Source organism: Notothenia coriiceps, unplaced genomic scaffold, assembly GCF_000735185.1.
Source record: "Notothenia coriiceps isolate Sejong01 unplaced genomic scaffold, NC01 NC01_scaffold00034363, whole genome shotgun sequence".
In the NCBI taxonomy this organism is placed as follows: domain Eukaryota; kingdom Metazoa; phylum Chordata; class Actinopteri; order Perciformes; family Nototheniidae; genus Notothenia; species Notothenia coriiceps.
In genome coordinates this window covers 13726-33763 of record NW_011367064.1, presented here as the reverse complement: position 1 = coordinate 33763, position 20038 = coordinate 13726, and the positions used below count along the sequence as shown (strand labels likewise).

The 20038-nt window shown below is 38.9% G+C and overlaps 3 protein-coding genes across 6 annotated transcripts in view; 1 reads left to right on the top strand and 2 right to left on the bottom strand.

Moving 5' to 3' along the window:
• Window positions 1–992: 992 nt before the first annotated feature.
• Window positions 993–8413, bottom strand: krt99 (keratin 99). Its single transcript, XM_010790504.1, has 9 exons — window positions 7943–8413; window positions 6941–7069; window positions 6652–6734; window positions 6396–6552; window positions 5269–5430; window positions 4572–4697; window positions 2324–2562; window positions 2201–2235; window positions 993–1519 (listed from the first exon to the last, which is right to left on the bottom strand). Exons 1-9 carry the CDS (start codon window positions 8288–8290, stop codon window positions 1413–1415), a joined length of 1386 nt encoding a protein of 461 aa, XP_010788806.1. The 5' UTR covers window positions 8291–8413; the 3' UTR covers window positions 993–1412.
• Window positions 8414–12781: 4368 nt separating this feature from the next.
• On the top strand, window positions 12782–14083 carry LOC104962105 (cholecystokinin). The gene is made up of 3 exons (XM_010790503.1): window positions 12782–12852; window positions 13619–13843; window positions 13980–14083. The coding sequence occupies exons 2-3, from the start codon at window positions 13621–13623 to the stop codon at window positions 14045–14047; spliced, it is 291 nt and encodes a 96-aa protein (XP_010788805.1). The 5' UTR covers window positions 12782–12852; window positions 13619–13620; the 3' UTR covers window positions 14048–14083.
• A 129-nt stretch (window positions 14084–14212) lies between these two features.
• Window positions 14213–20038, bottom strand: part of hap1 (huntingtin associated protein 1) — a 16955-nt gene continuing 11129 nt past the window's right edge. Inside the window, exons 12-15 of one of the 4 annotated variants that reach the window (XM_010790500.1) lie at window positions 17365–17553; window positions 17064–17160; window positions 16435–16493; window positions 14213–16036 (exon numbers count right to left, since the gene is read on the bottom strand). In XM_010790500.1, coding sequence (XP_010788802.1) covers window positions 16454–16493; window positions 17064–17160; window positions 17365–17553 — 326 coding nt within the window. In that variant the 3' untranslated portion in view covers window positions 14213–16036; window positions 16435–16453. The remainder of the gene's footprint in view (window positions 16037–16434; window positions 16494–17063; window positions 17161–17364; window positions 17554–20038) is intronic. The other 3 variants (XM_010790499.1, XM_010790501.1, XM_010790502.1) reach the window with 3 other exon arrangements.

Here is a 20038-nt window from a genome sequence, read left to right as displayed (position 1 = left end):
TCAATTTGAGAGAAAAGGGCAATGGTGACATCTGGTGGCTATGAGGAAAATTACACTGTCTGGTTTTGCTTTATTTTGATGTATTGTTGTTATTTTTGGCCTAATATCCACAAAGGGGAAAAATACAAAGAAACGCTACCTTAAATTGAAACAATAAAACCTTTATTTTTTATTTGAATAGTTATCTTTGCGTGACCTGAAATGTGCTCTAATCCTGACACGCGTGTTATTGATTTATCCAAAACATTTTTCCAAGGAAGAACCAGCATCTCTTTCCAAATTACAATGTGACTTTTTTTTAAAATGTTATATATATATACTTTATTAATCCCCTTGGGGAAATTGTTTCTCTGCATTTGACCCATCCTATTGTTAGGAGTATAGTATCAATAGTATCAACAAGCATTTAATTTAGCCTGCATGTTTTTAAAGCTAGGCTAAATGAAATGCTTGTTGATACTATGGGCACTTGTAAATGTCTATAACTATGTAAATGTATCCTGTAAATATAATGTATGATGTCCTTTATTGTTTTATGTTTCATGTGGAACCTATATGCTGCAGGTCTCCCTTGAAAAAGAGATCTATGATCTCAATGGGACCAATCTGATTAAATAAAGGTTTGAAATGAAATGAAATGAGGAGCAGTGTACTGCCATTTTTGAACGGCGCCCAGAGAGCAGTGTAGGGAACGGTGACTTGCTCAGGGACACCTTGGTAGCACTTGAACTGGTGACCTTCCAGTTGCCAAGCCAAGTCCCTATCGACTTCGCCACCACCGCCCCTTACTGAATTGTAATACACATCTGAGAGTAACAATAAACCGTTTTCATCTTTGCTTTTTAGTCATATTTTGGTGTCATACTTTATGATGGATAGTAACTAATACACATGTATCAAATACAATTTTGAGGCACTTGTTCTCTAGTTGAGCGCGTCTATTTCCTACTACTTTATACTTCTACTCTATCACAAACCATAGGCAAAGGAAGTACTTTTTACACAAATACTTTTATTAGATAACTTTGGTGACATTCAAGATTCTGATTTATAATACAGATATAATCAACATAATGAATCATTTATTATGTTTAGGTCAAATTAATTGACCCATTGATGCAATTCATAAAATACCCAGGAGTAAATATATAAAAGACTTCCCTTTTTTCTTACCAGCTGAAACAAGTTGGAGCTTCAAGTACTTACTACAACCCTGCTATATAATTGCAATAAAAACTAAACAAAAGAAATGCCATGGTGTCCCTCTTAAACAATAAAATGCTGTTTTACCTAGTATACCCCCATCTAAGTTACACGTTACGAGCTGACTCATTATTCATTAAGAAGCATACCATTATTGACATTTAGAAGCCAAATCAAAGTAAAATGTAAGTTTACTGTCAGCAGAGGTGTTACTGAACCTCCTCTGTCTCAATCTGCTCACTGGAGGACACCACCTGCCCATCGATGATCTTCTCCACAATGGTCTTTATTCTCCGCTCGACATGGGGTTTGTGCTCTGCAGAGGAGACATAATGCACCATGGGACCAGTGTTAGGAAAAGCATGCAGATCTTCTACTTGATTGAAAGTAGAAGTACCAGAGTGCAAGAATACTCTGTTACTAGAACAAATCCTGCATTCAAAATGTTACTCAAATCAAAGTACCAAAGTATGGGCATCAAAATATACTTAAAGTACCAAAAGTAAAAGTATTCATTATGCAGATTGGTCCATTTTAGAATATGTTTATGTTGTGATTATAATTATTGATACATTAATGTGTTAATCAAAGCTGGTAAGTGAAACACATTTGTATGACTTTGAATACTGATGGTTTACTTAAACTATTATTTAAGTATTGATTATATTTCACCTCATTAATCAAAATCTGCAAAGTAACTAAAGGTACAAAATAAATGTGTTGGAGTGAAAGTACCGGTACACTATTTACCTCTGAATTATGGTGGGGTAGAAGTACAAATTAGAAGAACATTTAAATACTCAAGTGAAGTACTAGTCCCTATGTGCATGGAAATACAGTGCAATACTTCAATGATGTTGGTACAGGATCAGACAGTTAGTTTAGTCATAGTATTATCTTTCTAACAGATCACAATAAATCAATAAATAATACAATGCACGATATCATCCCATAGGAAATGTAATAATGATGCCCATGTAAATAATGGGATTCTTACCTTCCACTTGCACAACCTCTTTGATAACATAGGCCCTATGGAGAAAAAGACGACACTTTAAAACATATTTTATTCATTCAATTGTATTCCTCTACTTTCCCTTTATAGAAATGAACCCCTCACTTTCTCTCCTGAATGAGCTCGCGCGTCTCTCCGTCCAGCAACCTCCTGTACTCAGCGATCTCCATCTCCAGCCTCATCTTGATGTCCAGCAGGATCCTGTACTCGGTCTGCTGCTGCTCGATGGAGCTCTGCAGCCCCTGCAGGTCCCCCTGCAGCGTGTTGATGCTGAGCTGCAGCTGGCTGAGCTGGGTGTTGAACTGCACATTGGACTCTTCCAAAGTCCTCTGTCTGCACTGAATCTTCAGGGCGGAGGGGAACAGTGTTAGGAAAGCGGAGAGTGTGTTTTAAAAAAATGCCCTTACAGTACTTAAAATAGTTAAGTCCTAGTTACATTAAAATACTAATTTAAATCTGTACCCAATCAAATGCATGCACAGATTCCTGGTAAACCACATGGGGGCAGTATTTGTAGTTTAACCTCCTGACACTTGTGCCAAAAGATACAATAGTTACTCCTGAGGGAGGGTCAGTAAAACCATGCAGTCAGGGGTGTCCAAACTACGGGCCAGGGGCCAAATGCGGCCCGCGGCCCATTTTGAATCGGCCCTCAGCAAATTCAAAAAGTATAATGAAATATGGCCCACAAATTAGTCTTGTGCTTGTTGTATATTGTACTTCTTAAATATATTACGTAAACAGATATTAGTATGCATGTGTTGATGAACCCAGTTTTCAAATAAAAAAAAAAAAGTCTAACAAATCTAAGTTGATAACAAAAAAGCCCAATAACTTATTAACATAACCAGCTTGAAATATACCCTTCATATTTCCTCTTGACAACCAATCTGAGGCTTCAGTTTTAAGAAATAATCATAACAAAATAAATGAAACCCTATAGAGAGCTGAGATGTAGGCTGTTTTTTCTTAAAGCATATTCAAGTAACAAGCATAATTTACCTACATTTGATTGATTTTGATAACTTATAACTTAAGGCAATATCGTCGTATATGTTTCTGTGTGTGGCCCTCAGTGAAAAAAGTTTGGACACCCCTGCTGTAAGTATTACAAATCCATTGTGTAGTGGTAAGAAGTCTGATGAGTCTTTAAATGTGTATCCTATGATGTCAGATTTCAGACTTCTTTCATCAAATTTGATTGTCCATACCTTTTCAACAGCATGTCACCATTTTGTATTCCCAAGTCTTGGCACTCAAGTCCTAAACTTTCAGTTTCGAGGCCTTAACAATGAAATGTGCGCTTCTGACCAATTTCCACCTGATTTGTTTTTATACTAAAATAATTTTTCTGTTAACCACTGATTTTTGTACATACCCACCCGTTTTCTTTGGTATCGTTTTTCCAAAATGTAGTACCGTTAATTTAGTTCTCGATTTCAAAGTGTATCTGTTTAATTAAATATCAACTTGCTGCCCACTTCTTAGGGTTAGGGTTAGTGTTATGCTCAATCAAACGGTTTCTATGTTACTAGTTACTGTTCAAGTCCAAGGTCTAGTCAAGTCCATTTCGTCGAGTTGAGTCACAAATCATCATATCTGTGATTCGAGTCTGACCCGCGTCCAGGTCATTTGACTTGACTCCTCCCCTCCGGTTACTGCACAGGACTGTTTTGTGTCTAAATCCCCATTCATCCAGACTACAGAAGCCTTTGCCTTATTTCAGAAGCGTTGACATACAGTATAGCTTTGCACAGAACCCCATCACTAACATGAAAACACACTAAATATGCATCTTGTAAAGCCCATTATGAGCAGGAGGAATTATAACAGCAAGTGGAAACAGTTTAAATATACATCTGGGCATGTGAGTGTGGTTTTAAGATAGACTTGAGAAAAAAGTGAAGCTACCCTTTAATCTCTGTGATCAGCAAACCCTGCACAGTGAAAATGTCATGTCTAAGAAACTTATAGTGAAAGTTTATTCTTTATGTTAGTTTTGCATGTCCCTTTGTCCTGTGCTTTATGTTTATTCCCTTAATTAATTCTCCCTCTCATTTCAGGCCTCCACGCTCCCCGCCCCCTTCTGTCTCCTCCGTCCTTGATTATTTTCCCCGCCCTGATTGTTTCCACCTGTGTCCCCTTTACCTGTGTATATATTGTGTTAGCTCCCTCCTGTTCATTTTCCTCGAAAGAGTGTTTTTGTTTTCCTTACTGTGCAAATCCCAGTAAAGTCTTTATTTTGAAACACTATCCGAGTCTGAGTTTGAGTCTTGCAATTGAGTTCATGCCTCAGAGTTCACTCCTTGACAGAAAAGGAGCGTTTGCATTCAGTGGGTCGGCTACGTCTTACCTCTGTGAGGATGCCGTCCCGACTTATCTCCAAATTCTGGTAGGTCCTCCTCAGCTCTGACAGCTCTGTGTAAAATGTATTCACGTTTGTGGTAGATACCAAGATTCTCACATTGAATTCCTCCACCTATTTACACACAAACACAAACATATAAAGAGATGGTAGAAGGACTCAGATCTTGTACTTGAGTCAAACTACAAAATACTCTGTTACAAGTAAAAGTCTTGCAATCAAAATGTTACTCAAGTAAAAGTAGAAAAATATTGGACTCAAAATATACTTAAAGTACCAAAAGTTTAAGTACTCATTCTGCAGATTGGTCCATTTCAGAATAATATTTATGATATGTTTTATAATGATTGATCATGAAATTGTTCTCAAAGCTGGTAAAGGTGCAGCTAGTTTTAATGACTTTATATACTGCAGGGTAGCTTGTGAATTTACTCCAGGTGGAACTAAAGTCTGATTTAACACTTGATTATGTTTGATATCATTAATCCAAATCTGTCAAGTAATTAAATACATTAACTTCTGAATTGTACAAAGTATAAACAATGTAAATACTAGTACAAGTCATAGTCTAAAACCTACTTGAGTAAATGTATTTAGTTACTTTACACCACTGCACATATACACAATAAATCCCATGACATTGCCACCTTTTATCATCACTATTTGTATTGCTCTCCTCTCTCACCTTAGCTTGGAACCATTTCTCCACCTCCTGCATGTTCTTCACCATCAGGGCTTCGTACTCCTCCCTGGTTTCCTTCAGCTCCTTCTCTATGTCTACAGACTCTGCACATTCCACCCTCACATCCACCGAGCCGCTCTGCTGCTTCCTTATCAACAGCAACTCCTGCAACATGCACATATTTGTATTATCTCCTGCCCTTAGACAGGATCAAACGGCTTTATGGTCATATGTGTAGGTATACAATGAACAACTTAAGTCACAGGCTCCTCCAACAATGCAGCAAGACATAAAACAAAACATTAAAAATAGTGCAAGAAGAAACAAAATACTGTTAATGTTGAAAGCCCTATGTGCAAGTAATGCAGGAGAAGTTAAGTATATACAAGTCAAATATAATAAGATGAGCTAAAAATAGAATGTAAAAAAACAGAAAAAGAGAGCATATTACTCCTGTTTTATCTGCACTACGTTGGCTGCCAGTGTCTTTCAGAATTGATTTTAAAATATTTTACTGGTTTTTAAAGCTCTTAAGGTTTGGCTCCCACGTATCTCACCGAGTCACTCTTGTTTTATGTCCCTGGACGAGCCCTGAGGTCCTCTTCTAAATATCCCTAAATGCCCCCAAAATAAAATGGGTGAGGTCGCTTTTATCCACTACGCTCCCATGGTACATTGTGACGTTTTTATTACTCTTATCTTTTTATCCTTATCTTTTTTGAACCTATATGTTTGTTTTATTTAATAGGGTTTCATATTGTTGCACCGATTCACTGAGTCTTGTGTCTTATCTTTCTGAGAGGAATCATTATTTATTGTATTTTTATTATCATAACTTTTACCTGCTTGTGTCTCTTAACCTGATAACATGTTATGTTTTGTTACTATGCTACATGTATCTGTAAAGGTCTTACCATCTGATCTGAGGGGAACTTCTTGTTTATTTTTAACTTGTTATGTGTGCCATTTTGTAAAGCACTTCAAGCTGCACGTGCTGTATGAAAAGTGCTTTATAAGTAAAGCTTCATTATTATTAAAATGAAATGCAGCCAACAGATGGCACCATTGTACTTTAAAACAGAGCATGCAGTGAAGCATCCTCTACAACAGAGGATCTGATTGGCTCTCACCTCCTGGTGGCTGCTCCTCATGTAGACCAGCTCCTCTTTCATACCCTCTATATTCAGCTCCAGGTCGCTGATGGAGAGGGTCAGGCTGTCCCGGACCCCTTTGAGACGAATCACATCAGCCTGCACCGTTGAATGCATGTTCAACTCTACCTCATACCTGCAGGAGGAAGCCATGTGTAGTTCACAAATGAAATGAGTTAAAGAAAAACAATTATGCCATAAGGGTGCATAGAGCGACCATGGGGGGCACACTTACTTTACTTGAAAGTCTTCTGCAGCCAGTTGAGCATTGTCAATCTGCAGTATGACGCGTTGGTTGTCTAAATATTTATTCAAGATCTAAGTGGGAGAAAATGTTTCTGTAGCATTATTCCATTCATATTTCACCCTTCACTTTAGCACTCATCAGTACAATTATGTGTCATCGTTGTGCAGTCGAAGACACCAAAACATGACAGCATATAGTACAATCACTGAACAACTGTTTTTATTTTATTATTGAATAGTAGTTTTTTCAATAATGTTTTTTTGCGATGATGTGCTACCTGAGCTCGGACATCAGTGATGATGGCGAAGAACTTTGTAAAGTCATTGGAGTGAGAAGGACCTCTCTTCTCTAAGAACTCTCTGATCTGCAGCTCCAGTCTTCTGTTGGCCGACTCCAGGGAGTGCACCTGAACACAACCACAGGGTGATGTCAAACAGTCTCCATAGCTAACTCTCTCTGCATCAGCTGACAGATGACAGATGCATCCATTCATAAAATACTTAAGTCCTGGCTCCAAACGTATGTCTGGCGCCGAGAAGCAATACTTTTTAAAACAATTTATTCTTGTTAATATTAGTACAAACCAAATGCCAACATATTAATGGGAAAAAAGTAATGGTATTCTTTACTAAAAGTGAAAATAATTTCTTCAGAAGGCAGTGTAGTATTATTTGTAAAATATATGTTATAAGCAGTGGTGTAAAGTAACTAAGCACATTTGCTCAAGTACCAACTTAAGTACAAATGTTGAGATACTTGTACTTTAGTATTGTATTTCAATATGTTGCTACTTTGTACTTCTACTCCACTACAATTCAGAGGTAAATCATGTACTTTTACTCCTCTACATGTATTTAATACCTTTAGTTACTTTACAGATTTGGAATAACTCTTAAATTAGACTTTAGTTCCACCTGGAGTAAATTCACAAGCTACCCTGCAGTATACAAAGTCATTCAAACTAGCTGCACCTTGTCTCTGAAGGTGCATACAAGTAAGAAATCATCTATGTAAGGTACTGACGAACATATAATGCATTTTTTACTTTAAGGGGCAAATTAATGGGTATACGCAAATTAATAAAAAATATTCTATCACAGTGAAGGTTCTAGAACAATACAGAGGATTCTGCATACATTTTTAGTTATCATCATGATCATCATGATCAAAGTCGTGCATTCAATATACTGTATTACTGCAAGCGTCTTTGAGTTTCCTGAAAAGCGCTATACAAGTCTCATGTATTATTATTATCATCATCATGATCATCACGACTCACCTGCTGTAGGTAGGATTCCAGGCGGTCGTTGAGGTTCTGCATGGTCAGCTTCTCGTTGAAGATCACTGCGCTTTCACTGAAAGGGTTGTGTGACCCGGAGGTATAGAAGGACTGGGAGATGCGGGTCCCGTAGCCCCCGGCCCCCCCATACACACTGGGAGAGCGGCCCTGCATCAGGGGCCCGCCGGTGGGGAGGAGGATGCCCTGGCTGCCTCCCACCGACTGCTGGAAGCCTCCGACCGACTGCTGCATGCCTCCTCTCTGGCTCAGGGAGCTGCTGGTCACGCTGCGGGCGCTGTAGCTCCGGCTGCTCTGGCGGCTGCTCTGGCGGCTGAATGAGACAGACATGTTGGAGGTGAGGATGGAGGTGGAGGTGACCTGGAGGTGATGAGCAGAGCTGGAGAGTCTCCAAGGAGTACCTGAGTCTGCGACAAGTGGGCTTTTTATAGAGAGGAGGAGAGAGGAACCAGATTGAAGCCATGCCAACAATGTGTGGTATGCAGACGACTTGTGTTGACTAGTCGAGCATTAGTAATGCTCTTTAGGCGACAGGTTGAACATCTAGTTAGGCGGCTTGATGGTTAATGATACCGTGCCCAAAGCCTGGTATGTAGATAACAATTTGTTTTCCTTCTGTGTCAGTCATACTTTGGCTGAAGCTCAGGTATTTCATGTGTGGACAGCTAAAATAATTAAATACAAATAATACTTTTGTCACTAGCCTGTATTCAGTGCTTTGAAAGGGATTTCCTTTCCCTGTAGTTTGATATACAAGCTTTTGTGCATGTAAGTGGTCAAAAAATTCCAAAGTTTTTCTACCACAACCCTAACCCCCCCCCAGCCTGAAATGCCTCCATTGGACTCCTTTGTTAACTTCTGTAACATAATAAGCGCTTTAGACAGAAGGTGAAAAGAGGTGCTGAAGCACAGACAGTATGAGATCAATAAAGAGCTTTTGCAACATTAAAGCATGTAACATTCATTCAAGTACATTTCTAGCATAATAAATAAATACAATAATAAGAATAATACAATAATGCCATATATATGTCAAAAATATTATTAATAAACTAATGGGACAGTATGGCAAACAAAGAAATAAAACGTAAAAATATTTAAAATAAAAACCAAGTTATATATATATATATATATGCTGTAGAAAATGTCATAATATATTATGTTTTAAAAAGTAAATAAGAAAGTCATAGTATAGTATGTCGTTAAACAGTCAAAGTAAAAACCAGAAGCCTTATTTCCATTGTGGTCCTAAAATAACAGAACAGCACAAGATGAAACAACACGACCACAGGGCAGACATTACATATATATATAAATAGCAGATAGCAGGGATGAGAATTAAATGAACTGCATGGTACTTTGTAAACAGGTCTTTAAGGTCACTTTTAATGTGCTAATACTGTGTTGATAAGCCTAGAGCACAGCGGAGCTTGGTGATGATGCATGGTGTCATAACATCCACCTGCACCACCATTACTGCATCCTCACCTCAACCTGAGAGAGAGTTGGCAGGGACGCCAAGACTTTAGTTAACCACCACACATAGTTTGGAATATAATTGCTTTCTGTTTTATTTTTAACCTTATTATTAATTCCCTTCCTAAGAAGCAAAGGGAGTGGGACAGGAACTCAATGACACACACACACACACACACACCTTTTTCATAGGAAGCTTATTCACCATTTGGCCAGAGTAAAATCTAAAATCTAAATCAGACAGCAGACCAGTGGCAGCAGATATGTGTGGCCTTCACTCACTTCCAGATTTAAGGCCATTAAAAGTCCACCATCACATATATAAGCTATTGGTTAAATGTGTATTTAATATCATAATCCAAGGCTTTCCAAGAGTTTGTTTTTATGTGTTTCAATGTGAAGCCTTCAAATAATTAAACTGAATTCAGCAAGTTATAAGCTCAGGGTATTATCATTTATAGTTAATTTGCATGTTAAAATGTTTTTCTTACAATCTCAGTAAACCAATCTTCTTTTCAACTGAGTCAGGAGAAAGAAATGTAAAAATACAAAACTTTTTGTCAAATGCTGTGATTGTTCATCTTTTGGGATATGATCAGAACCGAGAACGTAGAGAGATGAGCACCTATAGCAGCACAAATGATGAAGACATGTTTGTTTAAAATCACTATTACACAACCATGTCTTTTTTATGTTGTAGTAAAAGACTCATCAAAACCAGCCAGCCTTACAAGTTTAGCAGCTTCAAATTCCATGTGTGAAAATAAACAAAAGCAGCTACTGTATGAGGATCTGCTGCAGCCTGGTCTGATAACGTGTAAGTTGTCCACAGTGTGTGTTCATCAGATCTCAGTCATACTGTAGGTGTGTGTAACCTCAGATTATCTATTCACCTGAGAATTAGAAATATTGCAGCGGTCACAAAAGGTTCACAAATATCACTCCAACATCCTGCTGGATTTCTTTGGGCCAAGGTAACTGCTCAGATTTACTCATCAGCTAACACATCCCTGATGTATTGTCTGCAGGTGAACATATGCATGCAGATTCTCAGCTTTCCATTGTGTTGCTATCACTTGCACTCATAAATCAGATCAGGTCATAAAACAGATGATGCTTTCACTGCCTGGTAGAAGATATTGTAAAGCAGTGTCTTTTATATTTCCTGCTTTTCTCAACACAACACATGCTGTCAGTGGCAACTGGATACACAACCACTAAGCCACTTGTAGAAAATCTATACAGCATGTAAACAGGCTCCTTAGTATTTTTACTAAAAGGGTGGAGCGGCTGTCATCTGGAAAGTTTGAAGGTTTCATAACATCCACCTGCACCATCAGCCTGAGAAATAATTTGCAGATGCCAAGATGTTATTTACCCACCAGAACTAGTTTTTAATATAATTGCTTTCTGTTTTATTTTTAACGTTATTATGAATTCCCTTTCTGAGAAGCAAAGGGAGTAGCATGTGAACTCAACAACCAAAACACACACACACACACACACACACACACACACACACACACACACACACACACACACACACACACACACACACACACACACACACACACACACACACACACACACACACACACACACACACACACCTTTTCATTGGAAGTTAATTCAACATTTGGTCAGAGTAAAATGTTAACACCAAACTCTAGAAAATATGTGAATCCGCTGCACCACACCCATCAGGGGAAAGTGACAGCAGGCTTTGCACGCACATATGTGTGGCCTTAATCACATACAGATTTAAGGCCATTATTACAGATATACACTATAGTTTAAATGTGTATTTAGTATCATAACCCAAGGCTTTCCAAGAGATCGTTTTTATTGTTAGCAGCTTAAAATTCCACATGTAAAAATGAACAAAAACCAACCGTGTGCATCTGCTGCAGCCTGGTCTGATAACGTGGGTAAATTGTCTACAGTGTGTGTTTATCAGATCTCACTCAGTCATGGCCGTATGTCAGATTGTCTATCCACCTCAAGATTATTAGAATAACGCTGAGGTCACAAAAGGTTCACAAATATCACTCCAACATCCTGCTGGATGTCTTTGGGCCAAGTTAACTGCTCAGATTTACTCATTAGCTAACACATCCCTGATGTATTGTCTGCAGGTGAACATATGCATGCAGATTCTCAGCTTTCCATTGTGTTGCTATCACTTGCACTCATAAATCAGTACAGGTCATAAAACAGTTGATGCTTTCACTGTCTGGTAGAAGATATTGTATTGTCTCCATTCTGTTTCCTTCTTTTCTCAACAACACATGCTGTCAGTGGCAACTGGACACACAACCACCAGGCCACTTGTAGAAAATCTATACAGCATGTAAACAGGCTCCGTAGTATTTTTACTAAAAGGGTGGAGCGGACGTCATATGGAAAGTCCAGGCCACAATGTTACATGGTGAAGAATCACCTCCAACCAGTCAATAAATATATCATATATCATATATTTTAATGGATTTTTGGTAAGAGGCCTAAAATAAGTTATGTTGCTAATTGAAGTCCAAGAGATTTAACATTTAGTTCTACGACATGAAATAGGTTGTTACATTTCTCCACTCATTAAGGTTTTAGGTGTTTTAAAAATGGCAGTTGCTAACAGGTAACTAAATTAGACTATTTTATGTAATCGCACACGTGTGTCATTTGCTTATAGGTGGTGGCGTTAACCTAGTGACCGTGATATAGCTAGCTTATTACTTTAGCTGATTGCATTTAATTACAACACAAGTTCTGATAATTTGTTCTGATTATCTTTCTCAACAAAACAGGTATAAAAAGTTGTTGGCCACCAATCTTATTTTCTGCAATAATCCAAAACCCCATGGAAAATAGCCATTGGGCTTTAGTCAACAGAACAAAGGTTATGCTAACTTCTGGGTTGGCTAACAACATGTGCCTCACTTTGTGTTGTGTTTGGGTTCAAATCAAGTAAACTATATGCTGCATTGAAATGGAAATGATCAAATAGTGAATGTGAATAGTTTGACTCATACTAACCGCTAAGAGGAAGCTAGTTTTCAGTGGCTACACAGATACATTAGCCCCTCTGACTGGCTCACAAAAAGCTCTAAAGTAGTATTGGATTTCTTATGTTAACACATTAAGTGATTGTATTGTTACTGCAGTGTAAAACAGGCATTTCTAGGTTAGTGAAAAGCATAGTAATAGATTTGTGGATGTAGTGGTCCATCACTTCCCTTACGCATATCCTCCCGGTGCTTCCGTCTACCAATCGATGACTGTTATCTGTCTTTGATTTTAGGCCACATCACTCGCACTAACATTTGGGTATAAAAAGGGCCGATCTGCTCGGTGTGCACCAGAAGCATCGCAATTGTTGGATTCTGTTTTGCACCATTTGTTTATACACCCTTCAAAGGAAACAGGTAACTACTCTTTTCTTCCATATGTCATCTTTTTAGATTTGGGGTGATTGCTAGTCTGTAGATTTTCTTAACAAATAGTTACCGTTAGATAAAGTCATCTGCTATTTTTTAACATAACATTATATATACTGTATAATAATATTTTAAACACATGGATAATTAGTCATTCAAAATAAACGTCCTTCTGTAAGTAAACAACATGGGGAATTTCATGGTAATATTTACAAAACAGGTTTTCTTTCTAAAAATCTAGAATTTGTTCTCCTACTGTGAGTCAGACATCTCCACTAAAGTAGCACAAAATGTTGCTGTTTCATTTCTATATTTTGTTAGTTTTTAGTGAGGGTTAAGCGGGTAAATAATGTATAGACTGATTTAAAGTGCATTTTATCTAAAAAATAACAACATGGCAATCTTTTTTTAAAAAGCTTTTGATGTTATTTTCTGATAAATGGAGTGAAGATATATTCAAAATCCTCTATGTCATAACCTTTGAATTGCACATGTCAACTAAATCAAACAAGCATTTTGAACTCAGTACATCCAATGTTCAATTTCTATTTTGGAGATGATAACATAGCACATAATTATTGAATAAGATAGAGCCTCATTTGCAGTTCAGGAAACTTGATCAACCAAAAATCTTCATCCTAATTTTAGAAATCAACTAAGGAGGCTTCTCGCATATAGCTTTTTGTATACATGTTTATCAAATTCACCTTTATGTCACCCTTCAAGTAAATAACTTTTATCTTCCTGTACACAGTCATGTCAGGGAAAGTCATCGTGGTGTTTGCACTGTTGATGGCTCTGCTGGTATCATCCGGAGAGGCCAGAGAGGCTGGTCTCCTGCAGCTGCTGGCAAAGAGAGACCCGGCCGGCAGACAGGAGCCGGCGCCGCAGGCCTCCCCTGCACGGCCGGCGAGAAGGGCACACCTATCAGAGGACGATAGGGAGATTATGACAAAACAAATAATGCAAGCAATTTCAGGTATGCTGCTGGTCGGGGCGTGAGTGTTCCTCTGATTGTTTGATTGTATAAATGAGTGGGCAGGGATCCAAAGAGATGCTCTGATGTGTGTACTGAAGCCTTGTGTGTGGTTCATGTAGGAATGGTTTGTTCACAGAGATGAACTGCATGTCGGACCGGGACTACCAGGGCTGGGTGGACTTCGGACGCCGGGACGCAGAATGAGACACGCCGACAGCGACCCGACAGCTCAGACTCACCTGCTCTTTGTTCACATTTTCTATAAAAGTCAATGTTCTGCTTTCACTGCAACTTTATAAATAAAAACATTTAGATGAATAATCAGTCTTCTTCACTGTACGTTGTAAAAGAGGGAAGTGTAAAACTGGATGGAAATGCAACGTTTTTATTCACAGGTGGTATACACACACTGACATTAACAGCTGTGATGCTAACATAGAACAGAGCAAACACTAGTGCAGTTTGGTTGATTTACGTCATAACACACATTAAGGGATAAGATGTGTTTATGATTTCTTCCCTTTCAAATCCACAGTATCCCATGCCTTTTTGCTACAGTTGATTGTTCGGACAGATTTCAAAGAAACATGCCGTTTTAAATCACTCTACTCGTCTTTAAATAAGGATTCCCCTTAAAACACAGGGAATTCACTTTGAATGCCCTTTCTTTTTCATTATATCCAAGCAATTTCAAATGTCCTGATGTGAAATGCAGCAGATTTGTACAAGCAAGATTCTCAGTCAACGCAGTGCAGTAAATATATATTGCATTTAAAAATCCTTTTCACTGTCTTTAATACAGTGAGGCAACCTGATTTATTTTTGGTGAGTTTTGCTCACGATCAAGTTAAAAAAGTCAATTCTCTGTGCAGCCAGAACAAATAAACTTCAGAGCAGACGGCTGGATGTCAAAATCATTAACATTGTATATTTCAGTCAGTGCATAATCACAATGCCTCTTAAACTCTTATCAATACAACATGCTCTGCTCAGTGTAGCAGCTAATAAGCAAGAAGACCAGAGTGTTTTTCAGTGGTTATTTTTTTAAAGTACTTCAGTGTGAAAGCAATGGTTTGGTTTGGTTTGATGTTCAAACTAACAATAATTTACTGCATATAGTTTTTTCATAACTTCCCAAAAGACAATTGTGTTACAGTATATACAAGGGATGTTCCAGTTTGGAAAAATGACCTTTTAAAAGAGACATATCATGTTAATTTTCATGTTCATACTTGTTATTGGGTTTCTACTGGATATGCTTTGATATGTCTGAAACGTTTTAGCACCTGTCTCTTTAAGGACACCTCTTAAAAAAAGTACAGTCTACTCTGATTGTCTTAAGGGAATAATATGGTGCAACTTGGTGAAGGTAAGGGGAGCATGGCTTTTTGAATCTCATGTTTCTGACCATGGCAGCCCAAAGAGTTTTATTTTACAGTTTTCGGTTGTTACTCACTCCAGATTCACTCCAGACAAGTACATTATAAGTGTGTTTTTACATGATATGTCCCCTTTAAAACCAGCGGCAGGCAAAATATGTATAATAAAAATCACAAAACACAGTATAAAAGGTTTTTTCCTCATGATTTTTTTGTGAAAAAATAAGCTGTTTCTGCAGGTTGCAGTCAAACAGACTGGTGATCAGGTGATGTTCCTGAGATGAATGTCACACACACACAGCTACTGTACACACATTCATACAAAATAATATAACTGTACACTACCAACAACTTTAAATATGGCTCTAGCACATTCTGTGGCGTTTGTCAGAGCTGTGGGTTCTGAACGGCACACAGCGGGGAACACATGGCTGGTTTTAAAGTTAATGAACTAAGAAGCAGTCCGGTTTAAACTCTTCAGAGGAGGTTTGACTGCTTCTCTCTCCCACTGTGACCCGTCATCCCCAAAGCTGCCACTCTGTGCAACCCCAGACCTTGAAGTTTCTCCACCAAGTTCAAACTGAAAGCGTTCCTTCTCCCCTCTTTGTCAGATTGTAATCCTCCACTGTTGTCCCTCTCTGTGAATGGTGAAGGTTCTGAACTGTGGCTGTAGTGCAGGCAGTGGTGAGGATGAGGAGAAGATGAGATGCCACGCTCTTGCAAAAGCTGCAGGAGTCCCAGCGATGAAGTGGTTACATTTGAGGTGTTCACAAGCTCACAGTTCCTACAAGATGGCAGGCCGAAAGAGCGAAGGCTGCAAACAGATACAAAATAACAATAATTAAAAAGAAGATCACAATAGATAAGAAACATGTTTTGTTTTTGCACAAGCTCATACACAAATAATAAAACAGGCAAGACAATGTTAAAAAAAACAGTTCATTTGTTGTTAGTGTCTGTTGACCTTGCTGTGAGATGGAAAAATGTGATGTTAGTGAGTCAGCTGTGATCACACAGGATCTGATGGTTATCTGAGACGAGAACCTAGAAAGGTTAAGCAAGATTAAAATGTGGAGAACCAGTTAGTGCAGTTAGGAGGAGGAGACGGAAGCACAGTGCGTGATGTTATCTTGTTAAACTAACTTGGCACTGTGCCTTTCTCAAAGCATTTTAATCCAGCATTCAGTGTAACCATAACCCTTCGACTCTTACTTTGCCTCGAAGGCGCCTTTTAGAGTTGGAGGAAGAGCCTCGACAGGCGCTTTCTGCCGCTGTGGGGAGTAAAGAACAGTTGGTAAACAGGGAGAAAAAACAGCATGGAAGACAGGAAACCAGGAGTCATTCAGTGAAGGTCACCCTGCAAAAAAAAGTTAAATGAACACAAGTACTTCAAACTCAAATTCAGGGCTTCAGGGGCCCCTATTATGCGTTGGGTTTGTTTCCCTTTCCTCTAGTGTGTTCTATAGGTTTGTGTGCATGTAAATGGTCTGCAAAGGTTAAAATCCCAAATGTCACTATGTAACACTCGCACTTCTATTGGTTAGCGCTCCAACACATTGTATGTGATAGGCAAAGGGGCGGGACATCTCTTAGAGATAGACCAATCACAACAGAGCCATCCAGCTAACCAAACTCTAGTTCAGGTAGAGGGTGAAAAGAGGTGCTGCAGCAGGCAGTATGACATAATAAAGAGCTTTTTGAATTAAAGCATGGAGACACAAAAAACAATTGAGAAAAATAGCAAAATAGAGCCCCTTTAAGAAACACACAAAATACATCACAGCACGCTTAAAAAAACACAAAGTCACTAATACAGCACATCACAGTATGTATATTCTTACCTAGTGGAGAAGGAGGACATGAGGAGGGAGGGTTGGAGGACTTGGCAGGTGGTTGTTAGATGTGAGGGGGGGGTCTGAGGGAGTTTGGATGGAGAGGCTGCGAGGTCATGGAGGGAGAAAAGGCACATTATACTACACGTGAAAAGGATGTTCAATGAGAAACTACGAGAGCTAATTCAGCTGAAAGTTACACTACAATTAAAAGGGGAGTAAAGTTTAAAAATGAAGGAGAAAAAGCCATGGATTTGAAGGGGATTGATGCAGTTGTTAGTAGTGTGTGTGGTGTGTTTGGGGGTCGTACCCATGCCATGTGCTCCGGAGAGCTGCGACAGGTCAGGCTCGTCCTCCTCCAGGTCGTTCAGACTGTAGACGTGCTGTATGTCCACCTCCAGCTCCCTGAAGTCCTTCGTCAGGACGCCGGGGCGGGGGTGCAGGATGCCCCCCAGGTTGGGTTTGGCCAACTGCTGCCACTGGTGCAGAGTCACCGAGCCTGAGGAGAGTCAGAAAGGACGGAGCAGGAAGCATGTTAGCACATCATTTTATTTGTACGTTGTTGCTTGATCTATGTTGCTTACCTTATATTGCTTATTTTGTTTGCTTTTTTTTTTTATCCAGGTAATATTTTTCCAGTAAACCAGACGATTTTGTGTGTGTTGTTTCAGAGACAAGATTTTTAGATTTTAGGCCTATTTTTGTTATATTTATATTTTATTTGGCACAATCTCCTTCACCTCCCCCTCACTTAAAGAATATGTGTTGCCTTTATTTTCTTGAAAATAAAAACACTTGTTTTCACTTTCACCCTGACTCCCTTAACTGTATGGGTTGTTGTGTGTTACTGTCTCTATTTCCCCCTATTATTTAATGGGGATGTACGTAACACAAATCTTTCATGTACATTTTTTTTTTAACTAGTTTAAAAAAAAAAATGTATTGTTAATGTCTAGCATGGGTAAAAATATCCTTCTTTTTTTTATAAATCAGCAGTGGCTTTTGGTAATACACACTCTTAACCGGATTTGCTAGGAGGGTACAACAAATACAAATAAATGTTATTGGAAGAGATATGAATTCAGGAAAGGGCAAGAACCGAAATCCCAAACGGCAATGGTTGTGGCATAAGTAGGCAAATGTTAATATTAAAATGTAATCAAGTTATGTAATATTACCTTGGTTCAGTGGTTATAGGCAGACTGCTTATATTTTTTGGTATACTAACAATACATGTTCCTTTTCATGTTTTACATCTATTTTTGCTAGCATTTTTTCTTTGTCCCTACACTTTTGTTGTATGATTTCACATTTCTCAGAGTGTTACTGCAACCATCTAATGTTAAAGAGCAACTTCCAGGTTAAAGACACCTGTGAATAAATGTGGAGGAAAATGATGAATACACTAGATTTTCAAAAAAATATACAGAAATATACACTACAGTGACATCTATAGAGATAAGTCCGGCCGTGCATCACGGCTCTTTGAAACATCTCTGTTCCCGGAAATGCATCCACGAAGGAGCCGTGGAGGACCCATCAGTGTATCGGTTATAGCTCCTCCAGAGAGCCTCCTCGACGCTCGATCCTCGGTCCTCGAAGTGCATTTAGAGAAATGAGATGTCCTTCAACATGGCGCGCTGAAATTCATATCCGGGTCACTACCGGAGGACCGAGGAGTCGAGGAGTCGAGGAGTCGAGGAGGGGGATTTGATGAAATGATAAAGGGCCTATGTCTTACGGTGCCGTGTACCGGAGGGGAGAGAGAGAGAGAGCAGCGAAGGGGGGGGGGAGAGAGATGTAATATGGTTTCCTGATAAAGCTGTGGAGAGTATGTGCTGCAGGGAGGTGGATGCACAACGTAACCAGGAACGAACGCTAGCTCCGGTCCTTTTCCCGTGAGGGAAACTGTGGACTTGATGTCCTGACAGGCTGGTATTTGTGCAACCTGCACAAACACAATACTGCACCATGATTACAAATGGTGAAATACAATGTAAAACTACCGAAAAATACCAGCTCACTAAAACACAACCGCTCAACTCAACGCAACTCTACTATACCCGCGGTCAGAGAGCGGAGATGTGTCCCCTGTTTGATGTAATATGACGCGTTTGACTTATGACCTTAAAAAAAAGCCATTTTTAAGAGCAGAGCTCAAAATTGCTCCTTTCCCTCTGAATTCCTGCCCTTATGTCTCGTAAAACATATCAAATCCTACATTCACTTTTTTAATTGTAATTTTCAAGCAAGTTTAAGCATAAATGTAGAAAAAAAAAAAACCTGCAAGATGCTCTTTAACTGCCTTTTGGTGACATCATCAAATATAGATACATATCATATGATAAATAGTTTTACTTTTCTATGGAGTAATTAACTATTGTTTGTTTCCCTTTTTCTTTAAAGAAAACATTTGATTTGTAAGAGCAGGGCATATTTGTACCTGTGGTTTTAGTTTAGTATCACAGACTTCAACAATGAGCATTGATTGTCTTGATGTATTTTTACCAGTAATAATAAATAATAATACATTTTATTTTTAGGCGCCTTTCATGACACCCAAGGACACTGTACAATTTGTTAAAAAAAAGAGAAAACGCTAATAGGCAACAGAACATGATAAAAACACAAACAGGAAATCATAGAGGAGACAGTCAAGTGGACACAAATGAAACATATAATGGGGAGCACTACAGTACATTTCTGGGCTCCATTTTGACTCCACATAAACTGGAATAAACTCCAAGAGACTAGAGGGTTTGGCTCACCCAGTTTTTTACTGGGCGTACGTAAAGGATACCGGTAGGATACCCTTTGGAAACTAAGTTAGTGGTACACCCGGAGCTAGCGCGAGTCGTGTCCTGTGTAGCACACACCGAGGAGTCCTCAGGTCCAGGATGGACGGGCTGGGACGAGACAGATCTAACAGTTATGAGAATGAAACCTTCAACAATTATGTGAAAAAAAGTGAACTGACGTCGCAA

What these genes read in the sequence shown, in the direction of transcription:
- krt99 (XM_010790504.1), bottom strand. Translation starts at nt 8,290, where the DNA reads ATGTCTGTCTCATTCAGCCGCCAGAGCAGCCGCCAGAGCAGCCGGAGC. An exon ending in TGAGGAGCAGCCACCAGGAG is followed by an intron (nt 5,431 to 6,395) that starts GTGAGAGCCAAT and finishes TGCATGTTGCAG; the next exon opens with GAGTTGCTGTTGATAAGGAA. An exon ending in AGAAATGGTTCCAAGCTAAG is followed by an intron (nt 4,698 to 5,268) that starts GTGAGAGAGGAG and finishes GTGTGTAAATAG; the next exon opens with GTGGAGGAATTCAATGTGAG.
- LOC104962105 (XM_010790503.1), top strand. Translation starts at nt 13,621, where the DNA reads ATGTCAGGGAAAGTCATCGTGGTGTTTGCACTGTTGATGGCTCTGCTG. An exon ending in AATAATGCAAGCAATTTCAG is followed by an intron (nt 13,844 to 13,979) that starts GTATGCTGCTGG and finishes GTTTGTTCACAG; the next exon opens with AGATGAACTGCATGTCGGAC.